This window comes from Xylocopa sonorina, chromosome 4 (genome assembly GCF_050948175.1).
Source record: "Xylocopa sonorina isolate GNS202 chromosome 4, iyXylSono1_principal, whole genome shotgun sequence".
Lineage (NCBI taxonomy): Eukaryota > Metazoa > Arthropoda > Insecta > Hymenoptera > Apidae > Xylocopa > Xylocopa sonorina.
Genome location: NC_135196.1, coordinates 11,216,279 through 11,232,164, shown reverse-complemented (window position 1 = coordinate 11,232,164; position 15,886 = coordinate 11,216,279). Strand labels below are relative to the sequence as shown.

At 32.2% G+C, this 15,886-nt stretch overlaps 4 protein-coding genes across 6 annotated transcripts in view; 3 read left to right on the top strand and 1 right to left on the bottom strand.

Moving 5' to 3' along the window:
• Gcn2 (eukaryotic translation initiation factor 2 alpha kinase Gcn2) overlaps window positions 1-15,886 on the bottom strand; it is a 215,173-nt gene that overhangs the window by 5,450 nt on the left and 193,837 nt on the right. The window contains exons 1-6 of one of the 2 annotated variants that reach the window (XM_076894143.1): window positions 2,084-2,369; window positions 1,899-2,002; window positions 1,325-1,494; window positions 977-1,238; window positions 516-756; window positions 47-342 (exon numbers count right to left, since the gene is read on the bottom strand). In XM_076894143.1, the coding sequence (XP_076750258.1) occupies window positions 47-342; window positions 516-756; window positions 977-1,238; window positions 1,325-1,494; window positions 1,899-1,952 (1,023 nt within the window). In that variant the 5' untranslated portion in view covers window positions 1,953-2,002; window positions 2,084-2,369. Of the gene's footprint in view, window positions 1-46; window positions 343-515; window positions 757-976; window positions 1,239-1,324; window positions 1,495-1,898; window positions 2,003-2,083; window positions 2,370-15,886 lie in introns of those variants that run through there. The other variant, XM_076894144.1, reaches the window with a different exon arrangement.
• Srp54k (signal recognition particle 54k) lies at window positions 3,782-7,803 on the top strand. Its single transcript, XM_076893844.1, has 9 exons — window positions 3,782-4,160; window positions 4,535-4,711; window positions 4,860-5,089; window positions 5,212-5,362; window positions 5,424-5,572; window positions 5,767-6,028; window positions 6,160-6,268; window positions 6,438-6,704; window positions 6,813-7,803. The coding sequence occupies exons 1-9, from the start codon at window positions 4,083-4,085 to the stop codon at window positions 6,908-6,910; spliced, it is 1,521 nt and encodes a 506-aa protein (XP_076749959.1). The 5' UTR covers window positions 3,782-4,082; the 3' UTR covers window positions 6,911-7,803.
• On the top strand, window positions 9,306-14,040 carry Scaf (inactive serine protease scarface). 2 transcript variants are annotated; one of them, XM_076894145.1, is made up of 9 exons: window positions 9,306-9,512; window positions 11,001-11,105; window positions 11,308-11,883; window positions 12,005-12,174; window positions 12,267-12,620; window positions 12,862-13,019; window positions 13,125-13,408; window positions 13,468-13,721; window positions 13,792-14,040. In XM_076894145.1, the coding sequence occupies exons 2-9, from the start codon at window positions 11,027-11,029 to the stop codon at window positions 13,954-13,956; spliced, it is 2,040 nt and encodes a 679-aa protein (XP_076750260.1). In that variant the 5' UTR covers window positions 9,306-9,512; window positions 11,001-11,026; the 3' UTR covers window positions 13,957-14,040. The 2 variants fall into 2 exon arrangements, with proteins under 2 accessions (XP_076750260.1, XP_076750261.1); XM_076894146.1 differs by lacking the exon at window positions 9,306-9,512 and adding an exon at window positions 10,178-10,397.
• On the top strand, window positions 14,976-15,737 carry Mrps14 (mitochondrial ribosomal protein S14). The gene is made up of 3 exons (XM_076894154.1): window positions 14,976-15,104; window positions 15,224-15,364; window positions 15,524-15,737. Exons 1-3 carry the CDS (start codon window positions 15,030-15,032, stop codon window positions 15,707-15,709), a joined length of 402 nt encoding a protein of 133 aa, XP_076750269.1. The 5' UTR covers window positions 14,976-15,029; the 3' UTR covers window positions 15,710-15,737.

The following is a 15,886-nucleotide window of genomic DNA, read 5'->3' as shown; positions in this document are numbered from 1 at the left end:
TCTTGAAAAATTTCACAATATTTAAATATACTTGTGTAACACATACCACAAATTCTTGAAGTACATAAATAAGTACATAATCTTCTTCTTGCAGGTATTTCATATTTAAATAATGTACAAGATTTACATGATGTAATTTTTGTAAATGGTTTACTTCTTGTTCCAAACTTCCAACTTGTTTTATAATATTTTGAATACTACTTTCTTCAATTTTATTATTTACTTTTAACATCCATTCATTAACTGCAAACAATTCTCCAGTTGTCATATCTACACCTGCATAAACAACTGATCCCTTTGTACTGTGACCCATACATTTTGCTCTGTACACCTGTCTTACACCTGCAAGCATGATTATTATCTTCACTTATAGTGTATCATAAGTAGTGAATCACCCTGTATAAATGTATTTATTACTAAATTCATATATAGTTCATTGTTTTTAAGGATTCAATTTCTTTAGTTCTCTTATTTATTTTGAAGGGAAACAAAATTGGAGAAAAATGTATGTTTACCTTTGTTGTGATCAAAGTGTAATAATTTTGTACCCCTGTGTTCACAAAGGAAACCATCAGAACTTTCTGAACTACTAGCACATCTTCTTCGAGAATAAATTCGTGTTCTTTCTTGAGGAGATGATGGTATCGATTGAGGTGGATTATTTGATCTGTCGCCATATAGGCGAATAGATTCTTTTCGATTACGATGTTCAGCTTTTAAAGCTTCTTGTCTCTTTTGAATTTCATCTTGCAATACCTGCAATTTTTTAGTTTGATTATTTTTTTATTCTGAAATAATTGAAATTAAAAGGGTTCAATCTTTTCAGTACAAATAAACTGAAAAACTTGAAGAGTTGGAGCAGTCATTCTCTATTTATAAACTTTTCTTTTTTCTAATGTTCACATTTAAATGCAGCTTTTCATATGTGACAGATATATTTTAAGTAATCAACTTTTATCAGATATTGCTTATATACCTGTCTTTCCTTATCTTCTTTTAATTGTTTTTCCAGTTTTTCATATTCAATTTTTTCTTGATCTCGTGAGGTCATTTCTTCATAAAAACTACTATAACTTGGTTTATTGTGCTCATGTAAGTATTTCTGAATATGCTGTGCTATTTCAAAGATCATTACTTCTCCTTGTAATCGTCTTATAAGTTCCACTAATTCATTATATAATACTGCAACTTGTTGATATGATAAGCCTTTACTATTTTGTAATTCTATTTTTGGCACTCTATAATTATAATAAAAATCACAATAAAATATTAATTTTGGTAACAATGCGTTCAGTTACAAAAGACTAATTAAAATTAGACTTACTCATCAGGATATTTATTGGTACATGTTACACGTAAATCAATTTGCGCATGTACTTTAGCTGGCCCTGACATACCTTTTTGAGGCATTAAGGTAATCAAAATATCTAATGGTTGCCAGCTTTGTTTACTTTTTTTACTACGTAAATCGCAAAGTTCATCCCCAAAAATACTCTGGGAATATTATACAGTTATTTAATATAAGAAGTGTAATATAGTAAATATTTTATGAACATAAGAGTAAAAGAAGATAATGGTAAAGACTGTGTACAATGTTTTTTTATATTTTTAGGTTACACTAGGTTAGGTTAAAAAGCAAGACTGTTAAGGGATAAATTAGTTAATCAATGCTGAAGTGTCTAAATAGTAAATAAATGAATTAACTGTTTTTTTAACAGAATGAAAAACAAAATCATAAACGTCTTTACAGATAAAGTAAATCAGTTAAACCATGTTGTTATTCGCTCGCATTGATAATACAATTAGATAAAAGCAACAAAAGACTCATTAGTTCAAATTACGAGTCACTTTAAGCATTTTTTATCATTTGATAAATGTTGATGTACACTACGCCATACCTTTAAAACTTCAATTTCATTCTGCTGTCGATCTTTAGAAGATTCACAGGACATATTTTCTCTAATACATAATATTTTTAATGTTCAATTTGAAACACACCATCCTAAAACAATTACAATAACCTTAAATTCTATTACAGTACGCTGCATTCATCCTCAGCAGGAAAATAAAGTTGAATACTTACGATTAGTATTTTCACCGTTTCTTCACATTATCGTTACGGACAATTTCGCGTACATTAATTCATAACTTAGAAGAAAAAACGTTAACGTAAAGAACACAGGTAGTCCTATGTTTTGAATGTACCGATTTTAAACAAGTGGTACAGTATTATTATTTATGTGCTTACGTATCAAGAGTGTTTACTAGTTAACATCACATCGTCAGCACTCCCACCAGAATTCATGGTATGAAATGAGCTTCCAATACAAGACACCGATCGCGCTGATGCCTACAATTTTTTCACGCTCAACGTACATTTTCATCAAACAACATATCTGTGTCGCGTCACTCGCGACACGATATCCGTGCTTCAACAGCGACCAGAAAACTGGCCAGCAGAGGTTGTAAGGCTGAAGCGGTGCTCTTTAGAGTAACTCCTGCTCTCACGGTTTGGATGCTGCTGTGAGATTACCGTATTGAGAGGCTAACTGTTGACCCAGAGATTGTCTGCTGAATGGGGATCAATCCTGGTATGTGGTGGGTTTTCAGGGATTGTATGCTGTAGCAAGACAATCAAGCTGAAAGAGCCCGATTCCTGGAGAGCGCGTACCTCTCGATCGCCTTTGATGGTTGGTGGAATGAGTTGTAAGAGTTAGATGAGGACTCGGTTCAGAGAGGAACGTTCAAACGCAAGGCTGAAGTTCAACTGATTTTCTTTGGGTCTTGTCTTGGGGGTGGCAACGTTGACACTGACCTATGATGAGTGTTTGGTGGTGTTTGGGAGGTGGTACTCCAAAAAGAGAAAGTGGCCACGAAGTCTACGTTCTGTCAGGCACGTGTAGTTAAACATGAATATAATAAACTCGAATTCAAACAATTAGCAATGGACTAATCGAACTGCCTCTCGAAGGTAGTTAGACAATGGCAAAATAGAAACACGCATGACAGAACGGAACTAAGTGACCAGAGAAGAGGGGTCTGGAAAACATCCTAAGACCCATGGGTGTGCCATGGAACAATATCTTTTTTACTTTTATAACTGTCTCACGAGTCATAGATGCGGAGAATATTTCTTTTTTCCTTTTTTTAACTCAAGAGAGATGCTCGTAGACATCTCGGAGTTTGGAGGACACTTTGAAGTAACGGCAAACTCTTAAAACCCTTATGGCGGTTTATTTTAATGTTTACACGTTTCCGTTGCTAATCTGTCAACTGTTACAATATCAGGCTCTGTTACATTTTTTACACAAGTCTGCAAACATAATTTATGATAATTTAAGATTCCGCATCGAATTTGTGAAAAGATGTTATGAAAAAGATTGAATGATATGTATGTGCATATTGTAGAGGTGCACGTATACCTTACTTATTTGATTGATTCTCTTTTTGATATTATATGGAATCAAATTCGTGGTTATATCTGTCAATAGTTTGTTATCGATGAATAACAGGCACGCGTATGTATGTACTTGCACGCACGTCAATATTGGATGTCGTTAATTTTCTAACTGTCGTATAAATTTGTTTAGATAAACTGGTGATATTAATTGATATGAGCGTATAATTTAAATATGAAATATTTGCGAATTACAAGTGGAACAAAATAAATAATATTATATATATAATATATCCGAAATCTTCGTTACTATTTACAGGAGGAAACATTTAAACTCTAATAAAACTCTGAAAACACTGAACCATAAAAACATGATGTTAATGATCTGTTCAACGTTGGTTATCAATGCCCAAACCTAACATAACACAACCTATCCTTTTCAACTTCGTTTTGTGGTTTTCGTAGTGTATCGAAAGGTATTCTAATGTCAGATATTTTTCAAAAACGGAACATTTCATCTAAAAGTAAAAAGATCACAATCTTAACTAAATAAATACAAGTATCTAGTTTGATATATCATTGCGAGCCGAATGTGTTACTACAGTGCGTTGGCAAAATTTGGATAACAACTGTGTGAATATCATTTTTCTTACCGTTTACATAAAGCTTAAAGAGTGAAAGCAAAATGGTTCTCGCGGATTTAGGTCGAAAAATAACATCTGCGCTTCGATCCCTCAGCAATGCAACTGTCATCAATGAAGAAGTAAGTACTCTTTATAACCAGATAACCTTCTAACCCGTTTTGGTACAATTAGGATTCTAACATATGTTGATTTATAGTATTTAGGATATGTAATATATCCACAGTATGTTGAATGTTTTCCATTTTTTAAATACAGTTCTCTAGATTAATAAACTCTGAAACATGACAATTAGTTTGTCAGTTAGCCACGATAATGATTATTTAAGTTCAATATTTTGATCATAATGCAGCAATTAAGCATTTCATCGCAAATAATTTTATGTTAGTCTTGTGTTATGTATATTTTATGATTCTTGTTATGTATCCTAATGTTTTGTTTTGAAATGCGGAGCTAATTATCTTTTGTGTATAAATTTGTTTTACGTTGTTTTTAGGTTCTTAATTCTATGCTGAAAGAGATATGCGCGGCATTACTTGAAGCAGATGTTAATATCAGGCTTGTCAAAAAGCTCAGAGAGAATGTTCGCCTTGTTATTGATTTTGATGATATGGCTGGTGGCCTTAATAAAAGGAGGATGATACAAAGCGCTGTTTTCAAGGAACTTGTGAAGGTAAATTAAATAATTTGTTTAATGATTTTTGTTTTTTATTTTAGAAGAAAATACCAAGAAATAACTGCACGGCAATCCTTATTCAACAGAAGTAGAGAAATACTAAAGTAGCATCTCAATATAAAATATATAATTTGTTCTGTCTTAGCTAATTGATCCTGGAGTGAAAGCTTATCAACCAATTAAAGGACGACCGAATGTTATTATGTTCGTTGGTTTGCAAGGGTCAGGTAAAACAACTACTTGCACAAAACTTGCTTATCATTATTTAAAGAAAAACTGGAAGGCTTGTTTGGTTTGTGCTGATACGTTCCGTGCTGGTGCATACGATCAAATAAAGCAAAATGCAACAAAAGCAAGAATTCCATTTTATGGGAGGCGAGTACAGCTTTAAAATTTATTTATTACAATTTCAGTAAAAAAATACAGGTAGATTAATATGGTTGCAGAATTCTGTTGCTATTATAATAAGTTCATGCACGAATTTCTTGTTTATTCAGCTATACAGAAGTAGATCCAGTTACAATAGCGCAAGATGGTGTGGAAATGTTTAAAAAGGAAGGTTATGAAATCATTATCGTCGATACTAGTGGTAGACATAAACAGGAAGAGTCTTTGTTTGAAGAAATGCTCCAAGTTGCAAATGCAATTGTAAGTAGTTTATTAGCCACGTATTAGGCGCTACATAATAAATAAAAATTTTTATTTCCAGCAACCAGATAACATAATTTTTGTAATGGATGCAACAATAGGTCAGGCTTGCGAAGCTCAAGCAAAAGCTTTTAAGGAACGTGTTAATGTCGGTTCTATTATTATTACAAAACTTGATGGACATGCAAAAGGTGGAGGTGCCCTTTCAGCGTAAGTATCTTTAAAAGTATTTTTCATGTACTTTTATTATATCAGTAAATGTAAAAAATAACTATTTTTGAAATATATATTTATAATGTAATGAAATGTAAATTGTCAAAATAATATAATCCCAAACTTGGAGATGAAAGTTTACTTTCATAAATATTAGAGTTTCTTAATATTATGTAAGGATATTATTATAGGGTTGCTGCAACACAAAGTCCAGTAATCTTTGTAGGTACAGGGGAACACATAGATGATCTAGAACCATTTAAAACAAAACCTTTTATTAGTAAATTATTGGGTATGGGTGACATAGAAGGATTGATAGATAAAGTAAACGAGCTAAATCTTGATGATAATGAGGAACTACTTGAAAAAATCAAACATGGTCAATTTACTTTAAGGGATATGTACGAACAGTTTCAGAATATTATGAAAATGGGCCCATTTTCTCAGCTAATGGTAAGTTTTTTAATTGTATTTATTCATAAAGAGAGTATAAATACTTGAAATGGCAATTTTTTAATATTTAATTGTTGAAATTAAATGATGTCAGTAGTTGAAATAAATGAGACCTGACGTTTGTTTAATAGGGGATGATTCCTGGCTTTAGTCAAGACTTTATGTCAAGAGGTACAGAACAGGAATCTATGGCAAGACTAAAACGTTTAATGACCATCATGGATAGCATGAACGATGCAGGTTATTTTTGTTTTCCAATGAAATACAATACTATATTTATGACATAATATTATACAGTCATGATATTAAAAATATCTTTATTAATATAAGTTTAATTTTCGATTTATGTATTTTATAGCTACAGAATTTTTAGTAAGAGAATGAATTAATAATTAATAAATATTTGTAGAATTGGACAATAGGGATGGTGCAAAATTATTTAGTAAACAACCAGGCAGAATAGTAAGAGTGGCACAAGGTTCTGGAGTAACTGAAAAAGAAGTCAAAGATCTAATTACACAATATACAAAATTCGCGGCAGTTGTGAAAAAAATGGGTGGCATTAAAGGATTATTCAAAGCTGGAGATATGTCTAAAAATGTGAATTCATTACAAATGGCAAAGTTGAATCATGAAATGGCAAAAATGATGGATCCTAGAGTTCTTCATCAAATGGGTAAATAAGAAAAAAAATTTATTTTCGACCTTATACTTTTTCTAATTATTCTAATTTGTATTGTATTCAAATTATTCTACTTAAATATTTCAATTTCTGTCTGTTTAGGTGGCATGCCAGGATTAAAAAATATTATGAAACAACTTCAACAGGGTGCTGCAGGAGGACTTGGAAATTTAATGGGTGGCTTTGGTGGAAAATCGTGAAAAACATTGATGAGACAGTGCATTAACTGTCCTTGAATATAATTCCTTGTTAAATATTGTTTAGTAATAATGGACGAAAAAGAAAATAACAAAAATGAAAAGAAGGAAATGGAAAAGAAAACAGAGGATTTTAAAGCCTGTACTATTCTTTAAAAATGATCTCTTAAAAAGTTTCAAAAAAATTAAGGACAAATTTTATGTTTACAGATCTTTTTCAACGCGAAAGAAATAAAAATGATGCTCGTTACCATATGTACGTTCGTTGTATTGTATTCTGTACTTTCCTCATGTTTATTGTATGTTTTTCATTCTATGTATGCTATTGTATTCTGTAAACGAATAAGCAACATACAGAGTGTTAAAAAAGAGATCCGTGCTTAAGATCTTATGGTACTCTCCAAAAGGAAATAAACCTCTTTTTTAGCAGCCTGTATAGTGTATGTAAAATAGTAATATCTAAAGTTGCAAGAAAATTATTTTCATTAATCTTTCATTGGTTTTATATACCATGTGTGTGAAATATTCTTATTTGTTGGATAGTTTTACTTGAAGTTGTACTTTATATATTCATACACTCCATTGCAGTTATTATCGTATGAAGCGATCCCTTTCATACTTAATTGGTTATTAGACCTATTGCTATTTCTTTTTTATTAAGATCTAGGGAGAGAGGGAGAGAGATGGTAGACGTGTCTTTTTCGGTTTTGATTTATATTCTCTATAACGTAAGGTCGTTACTGGAGTATTTATTTATTCCAGTAAAATGCGCCATGTTTAATCTTGTAAACCAATATTTTGCATTGTGTGAGTGAACAGGAAAGTTGTATATATAATTCAAAACTTATAATAGTTTTATATTGAGTTCTTATTTAATTAAACAGTGTAAAAATACATATACTGAAGTTAAATTTGTTTCTACCTTCTTGAAAATCAACAAACAACTGGACAGTCCTTCCTCCGAAAGAAAATCGCGTTACTTCTTCAACATCTATTAATTGCGGCGGAATTAAAAAATGTTCCCGAAGGGAAAGAAATTATTATGTTAATTAAAGTTATCTAAATAATGAGGATATAACTTTCAGAGTAAATATCGACACTGCAGATTATATGACGGCCAAAGACATCTTGGTTTCTTCGTTTAACATTTCAGCAATTTAATCAATTGCTGTTCTATTAAGCTTGCAGCAAACAAGTCATTTTTGCAGTGCTAAACATATATTCGTTCTGCATATTATACTCATTTTCTAAGTAATACTAATCGAGGCCAACGACTTGCCGCTGACGCGTACAGTGCATAATGTTACAGGTGAAGTTTAGTTATGTACTCTGCGATCGTTTAATATTAAAAGTATATTGAAGAGCGTGAGTAAAAATATATTAAAAATTATTCATTCTTTACATATTTTCCTTTTACCGTAACTACTGTAATGATGTGTAACAGGTAAAGACTAAGCTTAATTAGTAGTACATATATATACATAATTGTGTCATTGCAGAATTAAGTATCTATCTTAGAAACCGTGCGAACGAGAATAGATCAAATAACAACAAATCTGCTTTAAAAGCTTATACATATATGTATAATTATTTACGTAGTCACGTTTCGTTGAAAAATGATACTGCCACATCATGGTAGACCCCAGATTGATTCATCACAAATGAAGATTGTAAAGAAAGTATGATGCTTCATCAAAGAATGGCCTATCTCAATGTGTCAAAGACTTCCTTTCCACAAGTTGACATCTGAAAGCTGTGGAAGCTAGAAGAATCATGAATCTCTTACTATTACTGTAATAACGCAAATATCGAGGTATACCTCATCATCTGTTCTCGTACATTTTGGTTCTGAGACAAATGGACAATTCTTTATATTGTTATAAGATAAATGATAATTTTCAAAATTTGCTACGTGATGAATCAAAGTAAAAATTCTCAGTAATGGTAAAATTGGAAGTGACTTATCGAGGCATCCAAAGTTGGTAATATTAAAATGATCCTGTAATACGGGGGTGGTCAACATTATGACATAAGCGTGTTAGTATTGACGAATTAGGAAATGTAAATACGTTGTACTTAATCCTATATTATTAATAAACCAATATAAACAAAATTGCTCGAATGATTAATTCCTTAATTCCTTCCTGACTTCACTCCTTTAAGAAGCAGCGAAATAATTTTGTGTTAATGCTTCCAATGAAAACGAGGATTAGATTACAATATGAATACTTATGTTATGATTAAACTAGTGAGTATAAACTAATATAGTATGATAAATGATTTGAAAAAAATGTTCAACTTTTATTTGAACTCGTAAGTATTGCACATACGAACGTTGATAATGTACAATTTTAATGAACGAATTAGAAAATCTATTATGACAGCTATACAAGGATACCGCTAGAGAAGATGGTCCGAGGAAGGTGGGCACAAGGTTGCGATTGCAATTCGGATGGTAGGGAGATATCAAAGATCAGTGAATCGATATAAAAGAAGAACGAATACTAAAGCGGCGCCAGTTTTATTAACTTTCTTTTAGGTATCGCGCGCAAAAGTAAATTCCATTTAGTGAATCACACCTATCTCATAAGAATATATTGAACACGTAGGTATTGCTAATTCTAATCTTTGTACGGCATTCTGGAAACAGTTATTGAAACTAATATTCGAATAAATAATAACATTCCATAAATAATAATAATTAAATTGAATCTTTCATCGTGTACCGGTTATAAAACATATTTACTCGTCAAATTTTATCTCTTGATACTTTACGATGGCAATATTTTATAATATCTGAAATAAGAGAAAAATTAAACGTGATTTTTGATATTTTCATTGAATCTTTAAGTATCTTCTCTGCACTTATGCTTCTTTTTTGCAACATATAAAAGAAGATAATGCGCAGGCTGTATGTTCTTTTTTATTAAATAATCCACATAGTTGTTCTGTACCGAAGTTCTCATTGATTTGTTCGTACGCCTTGTTTATGAAATTGATTAAAATTTTCAATCCAAACTATGTTAGTAATTAGTTATGCGTTCTCAAAGAATATACAGACACATCGTAATGAGCCAAGAAATACATTTTTTGTTAAGAGACGCTACAAAATGTTTAACTTCAAAAAGAAAAAAGGGAAACATAATGAAACGCTTTAACTTTAGGAGGCAATTACGTAGCCCCATAAAATTAGAGGACACCTGTGAATTTAACAATTGAATTTAATTTAATTTCCGTAATAAATTTTCGATGAATGAGAATCGTAGTTTTAACAGGACTTCAAATGGTGTTACAAAGTTTTCAAAAATACATCTATAAATAGTAGTTATACATACTAATAAGGTGGACGAACAAATAACAGTGAGAAATGGTGAAAGGGGGGTAGAGAGGTAAAGTGAAACACAGTCGAGGTCGGCCAAGGAATGACGTGAGCTCCAAAATATCATTCTTGGAATGTAGGACATTAGAAAAGTAAAAATCGAGAATCTGGGTATGTATTCCTTTCTCTTTCGATCGAGACGATGTGGCCCGGATCAGCTATATTTCCGGGTGATGGACCTTCCTTTTTCCATAAATTAAACTTAATACTTTCCACTACTTTTCTTTTACGCAAACATTTAACTTTCTTTGCATTTAGTTATAGAACTTTTATCAAACCTTTAAATTCACTTTCAATTTTGCTGTTGCTAAAAAAATTTGACGAGAACCAATTTATTATTACTATCTCTCTTTTTAAACAGTATCTTTTGTAGGTACTCGATCGCTCATCAGCATTTTCAACAAATTTTTATTGATAATAGCGAATGTCATATGGAGATGTAATTATCGGTAAAACAATTAACGGGTCGTATATATTTTAAAACAACGAAATCTTTTTATTAATCAGTTGCATGAAATGATCTATACAGTAGATTTATTCTTCTCTTCAATGATACATTGTAAATAATACAAACAGAGAATTTCTTGTTGAAGAAGTTAAAAGTGTTTAAATGTTTACTGTTATTGAGATGATTTTTTATCATTGAAGCAAATGACGATAATTTTATAATTCATTAAATATACGTATATGTATTTTCTGTATTATTTTTTTCAGGTATACGCAGTAAAAACGCAAAAGAAATGCTCGCCGTGCCACTAATATTAATTATTACTGTTTGTTTAACAAATGGATTTCCTCCTTCACCTCACATTGACACAGGTCTGTACATATATTTATTCTCCAAAAATTTGATATTTTTAAATGTATGTAGGCAGGATGTACATTCGTGTAAAATGCTAAAGGATATATCGTCACCGTAAGAGATAACATTCACTTTTACATCGTTTATTTCAACAATAATATGTACGATGAAAATAAATCTTCGTATTATTATCGAATATTCTTCTTCCTATTTAAATAGAATTTGAACAACGGGGAGAGATATTTCCAAGCTCGGAACAACAGCAAATAATATTTCGTGCACCTGAACAAAAAGAAGTAATACTACAAATTCCTGAGCAACAGGGGATAATACTTCAAGCACCTGATCAAAAGGACGTAGTATTTCAAACTTCTGAACAACAGGGGGGAATAGTTCAAGCTTCTGAACAGCAACAAGAGACATTCCAAACTCCAGTGGAACAAGAAGATATATTTCATAATAGTGAGCAAGAACTCAATCAGAACCAGCCTAATGAAGATTATTTTACTTCCGGTAATACAAATTTAGCGGAACAGCAAACCGATTTTACAATCAGCTGTATCGGAGCTAACAGAATTTGTACCAGTACAAACGATTGCATCAACGGATACATCCATTTCGCAAAAACTGCTGCTTATTCAACTGCACAAATCCAAGAATGTAGAGTTCAGGATCAAGTTTGTTGTACAATCAAGGAAACATCGAATGTGAAGTCGAACATTAACAGAAATCCGTTAAAAAATTACAATCCGACTACAGTGCCTGAACAAAAAGTTGTTGGGGTTTCTACGCAATGTATGTTACTTTAAACTTTCATTTTCAGTGTATATTACGTAAATAATTATACGCTGTATACGAAGATGTAATAGTACTGAAGAGTATTTAATAACAAATGAAATCTGATTATGTTTCTTAGTTGAAATATCACCATCTTCGAATACCTTTGCAACTGCAACTCATCTACAGCTCGGTTGTGCAGCAGCCCTTCTTTGCGTCGAAGAAAAATTCTGTGCCTTGGATGGTATGATTAGTCCAGAGCCTGTTACACTATCAGAGAGCCAGCTATTTCGACGAGTACCATTGAGCGTGAGTAAAGATAATAAAACGGAAGATATTGTTTAAATACCGAATGTACAGTTTTGCATTAATCGATGAAATTTTATTAAACTTTCTCGCAGAGTTGTAGAAATCCTGAAAATGGGATAATCGGTAAATGTTGCCGGGATCCAAATTACGTAGATCCATGGCCAACAGGCAATCTTCCTGCAAATTACTCTGGTGGATTTGATGAACAAGGATTTCCAACGTTCTTGAACATTGCAAAAGTGAGACCTCCTAAGACATCAACGCAACCTGCTACAACTGCCGTGAAAAAATATCCAGTGAAAACACAGCAAAAGAGTGAACCTACGTTGGTATCGGAAAATTCAGATATCTTTTCAAAAACGTTAGTACCACCAAGTGGAAACAAAGATGTAAATAGTGATTTGAATAGGCCAGAAACAAAATTAAGATGCGGCGTTAGAAATCAGGTAAATATTTTAAAATCCATGTAAATATGTACGAATTCTACCAAGGTAGAGAAAACTGAATAATGTTTCGTGCAAAGTACTATAAGGCATCACTAGATGATATTATTTTGGATTATGAAACGAAAACTATTTGAATTCTATGCTGCAAATATTGACAATGATGTTTTGACAAGTTGGTTCACTTTTCGTTAAAAACTTCGAAATTATTAATATATTTAAGGAAATCTTCTTATCTTGTCAGGTAGCACAACAGCCAGAACTGGAAGCAGAGTCAAAGACAGCTTTTGCCGAAATTCCGTGGCAAGCGATGGTTTTGCAGTCCAAGGAAAGGAAAATTCTTTGTTCCGGTGTTCTAGTTAGTACTCAAGATGTGTTAACAGCAGCTAACTGTGTTAATAGGTAATAATTGTATTAATTGTGGGGTAATATGAAGTTAATATAAGTAATCTGGATAGCAAATACGTCTGTATACATATAATTAACTATTTTTATTAATTAATTAAGCCTACTACCAAGTGACATTTCAATAAAGTTGGGAGAATGGAAGTTGGGATACGAATTGAAATACGAGGAGCCATTACCTTTTCAAATCATTGATGTATCATCCATCAGTATACATCCAGGCTACACGCAAGGATATGAAGAATGTGATCTTGCGATGTTACATCTTGAAAGTCCAGCTACTTTTGATTTTCATATAAATCCTCTTTGTTTACCAACATCAAACTCTTTAGCGGTAAATAATAAACCGTGCATAACTACTGGTTGGGGAAAATCCATTCTTCAAGGTAATTAAAATACATCATATTGCTAAAAACAATTATTCAACGAACGTATTCTACTTTAGCACATTACGCTGGGGCAATCATGCATGCAGTTAGTATGGATATCTTACCAACGGAAAGTTGCAAGGAACGATTAATAAGTACAAACTTTGAAACGGATATTGCTAACAGAACGATTTGTGCTGTACCTAAAGAAGAAAAGAATAATGTTTGCGAAACAGATATTGGTGGACCTTTGGCTTGCCTAAATGAACATGGTTCTTATGATTTAGCTGGAATTTACAGCCAAGACACAGGATGCCAACCGACAAATCAAGTAAAACAGATTTTGCCTTAAATCTTTGATTGACAATACCAATGTAAATTGACAATAATTATTGTTCCAGGTTGCCATTTTCGCTCCATTGGACCAAACATGGTTGAAAGAAACTATGTTTAAATCTACATCCGAAGAAAGTAAAACAAATATATTATATGATAAACAATTGTTTACAGATGATTATAGAAAGAGCACTCTGTCTACGAACAATCAATATCTACCTCCAGTTTGAAAACAAACTAATATCTTCTATTCTCAAAATTTTCTATATTTTTGTATTATATATATAATACTTACACTGATAAGATTATTATTTTTGAAACGGTTGAACAAATACTCACAGGTACCTTCGAATGAAATATAAATAATGTTATATATCATTGAAAATGGTGATCCTATATGGACAAAACGAATGAAAAATGTTCAATTTAAATTTAATTTTGCCATGAAGAACAAAGACGTACGAATAAAATATGGTGGGAAACAATCTTACTAATTTAGGTTAAGTTAACCTCACAACCACGTATACACTGAAGCAAAGGGATATTTAATTATATAATACTGTACAGAGAATTGTCAAAATGAGTAACAGCATGTATTATAATGTTTCGAATTCGGAAAAGCTCACAGGAATTACCTAGTCGTTCTTCCATTTAACTATCATATTATCTGTCCCAAGTTGCTACGAGAAATGGTACATATATAACTTCAGCGAACGGCTGAAGATACAATTCTTTACTTCACTTTATAATACGATACGCTATGATATTGTTACCTCCTTCCTTCTGTTAGCTTATGTATAAAATCATTGTATATTAATGAAATAAATGAAATTTCATATCATTTCGCATTTAATTACCTTTTAAATTTACCGCACATATTGCAGCTCGTGGCGCCATCTCTGTGAAAAGTGCTCAAACTGGTCGCACAGCATTATCGACAGCGAAGTGAACTAGTGTAGCACTAGCGCCATCTCTGCGGAAAATACTGAAACTAATTACCGACTAGTTTCAGTTCTTTTCCGAGAGATGGCGCTAGTGCTACACTAGTTCACTTCGCTGTCGATAACGCTGTGCGACCAGTTTGAGCACTTTTCACAGAGATGGCGCCACGGGTTCTCGATTATATTAGGTTATATAATATTATTAACTTCTTTGTTGTTATTGAGATGTAGTATCAGCTGGAAACATTTTTTATACGAGTAGCGAATCGCCCTGTATAAATCTACCTTACAGTAGCATTAAACTTTGAATTAGTTGTATCTCCAGATTTCATAGAGGACAACCATTGAGTTAAGTGGCAAGCATGGCTGCTATAAGGAATGGTTTGTTGACATTTTCCAATTTTCTTTCAAATAGTACCAGCTTTACAGCATCTGGTGTAAGTATGAACAAATCTTTAAAGGGTTTCTTGCATGTAACAATATTTATCTCTTGTTACATACATAAAAATCGTACTTTTTTTTTGTAAAATCTGCCTCGAACTCACCCTCTGTCTAGTTTCAACAAATACGTAACAAGTATGTTGGCCGATGGATGATTCGCGATATGAAGCGAAGAAAGCTGGCAGAGAAATATGCAGATGAACGATTACGATTGGTGGCTATGAAAAGAAATAATATTTTACCATCTGAAATTCGGGTACGATATGAGAGTTCACATAACCTTAAAGTACTAGGTTCAATTACACGAAACGATTGAAATAAATAGACTTTCGATTTAAATTAATCAATTTATCATGCAACGTTTTATGTTGAATGGTGCAGACTTAGCTAAATATTTTATATTTTTCATATTTAGGAAATGGTTGCTAAACAAATAGATGAGACAATTCCCCGTCAAACAGCTTTGAGACAGTTGACAGGACGCTGCATATTAACATCTCGTCCACGTGGTTGTGTTACAAGATGGCGTTTGTCAAGACTGGTATTTCGTCATTTAGCTGATTATAACAAACTGAGCGGTGTCCAACGTGCAATCTGGTAGATGGTTGTATATGGGATTTCCATTTTATTAATCCTAAATCCAATACTTAGTTTGTACATAAGTGTAATATAATATAAATGTATTCAATAAATGTGTCGGTTAATTAAAACGGTGTGAAAAGGTTTTATCGAACATATTTGTTTTGCTGTTATTTGGATAAAGACTCAATTTTTTAAT

What these genes read in the sequence shown, in the direction of transcription:
- Srp54k (XM_076893844.1), top strand. Translation starts at nt 4,083, where the DNA reads ATGGTTCTCGCGGATTTAGGTCGAAAAATAACATCTGCGCTTCGATCC. An exon ending in TTTTCAAGGAACTTGTGAAG is followed by an intron (nt 4,712 to 4,859) that starts GTAAATTAAATA and finishes GTTCTGTCTTAG; the next exon opens with CTAATTGATCCTGGAGTGAA. An exon ending in TCCAAGTTGCAAATGCAATT is followed by an intron (nt 5,363 to 5,423) that starts GTAAGTAGTTTA and finishes TTTTATTTCCAG; the next exon opens with CAACCAGATAACATAATTTT.
- Scaf (XM_076894145.1), top strand. Translation starts at nt 11,027, where the DNA reads ATGCTCGCCGTGCCACTAATATTAATTATTACTGTTTGTTTAACAAAT. An exon ending in GCAGCTAACTGTGTTAATAG is followed by an intron (nt 13,020 to 13,124) that starts GTAATAATTGTA and finishes TAATTAATTAAG; the next exon opens with CCTACTACCAAGTGACATTT. An exon ending in GATGCCAACCGACAAATCAA is followed by an intron (nt 13,722 to 13,791) that starts GTAAAACAGATT and finishes TTATTGTTCCAG; the next exon opens with GTTGCCATTTTCGCTCCATT.
- Mrps14 (XM_076894154.1), top strand. Translation starts at nt 15,030, where the DNA reads ATGGCTGCTATAAGGAATGGTTTGTTGACATTTTCCAATTTTCTTTCA. An exon ending in CCAGCTTTACAGCATCTGGT is followed by an intron (nt 15,105 to 15,223) that starts GTAAGTATGAAC and finishes CCCTCTGTCTAG; the next exon opens with TTTCAACAAATACGTAACAA. An exon ending in TTTTACCATCTGAAATTCGG is followed by an intron (nt 15,365 to 15,523) that starts GTACGATATGAG and finishes TTTCATATTTAG; the next exon opens with GAAATGGTTGCTAAACAAAT.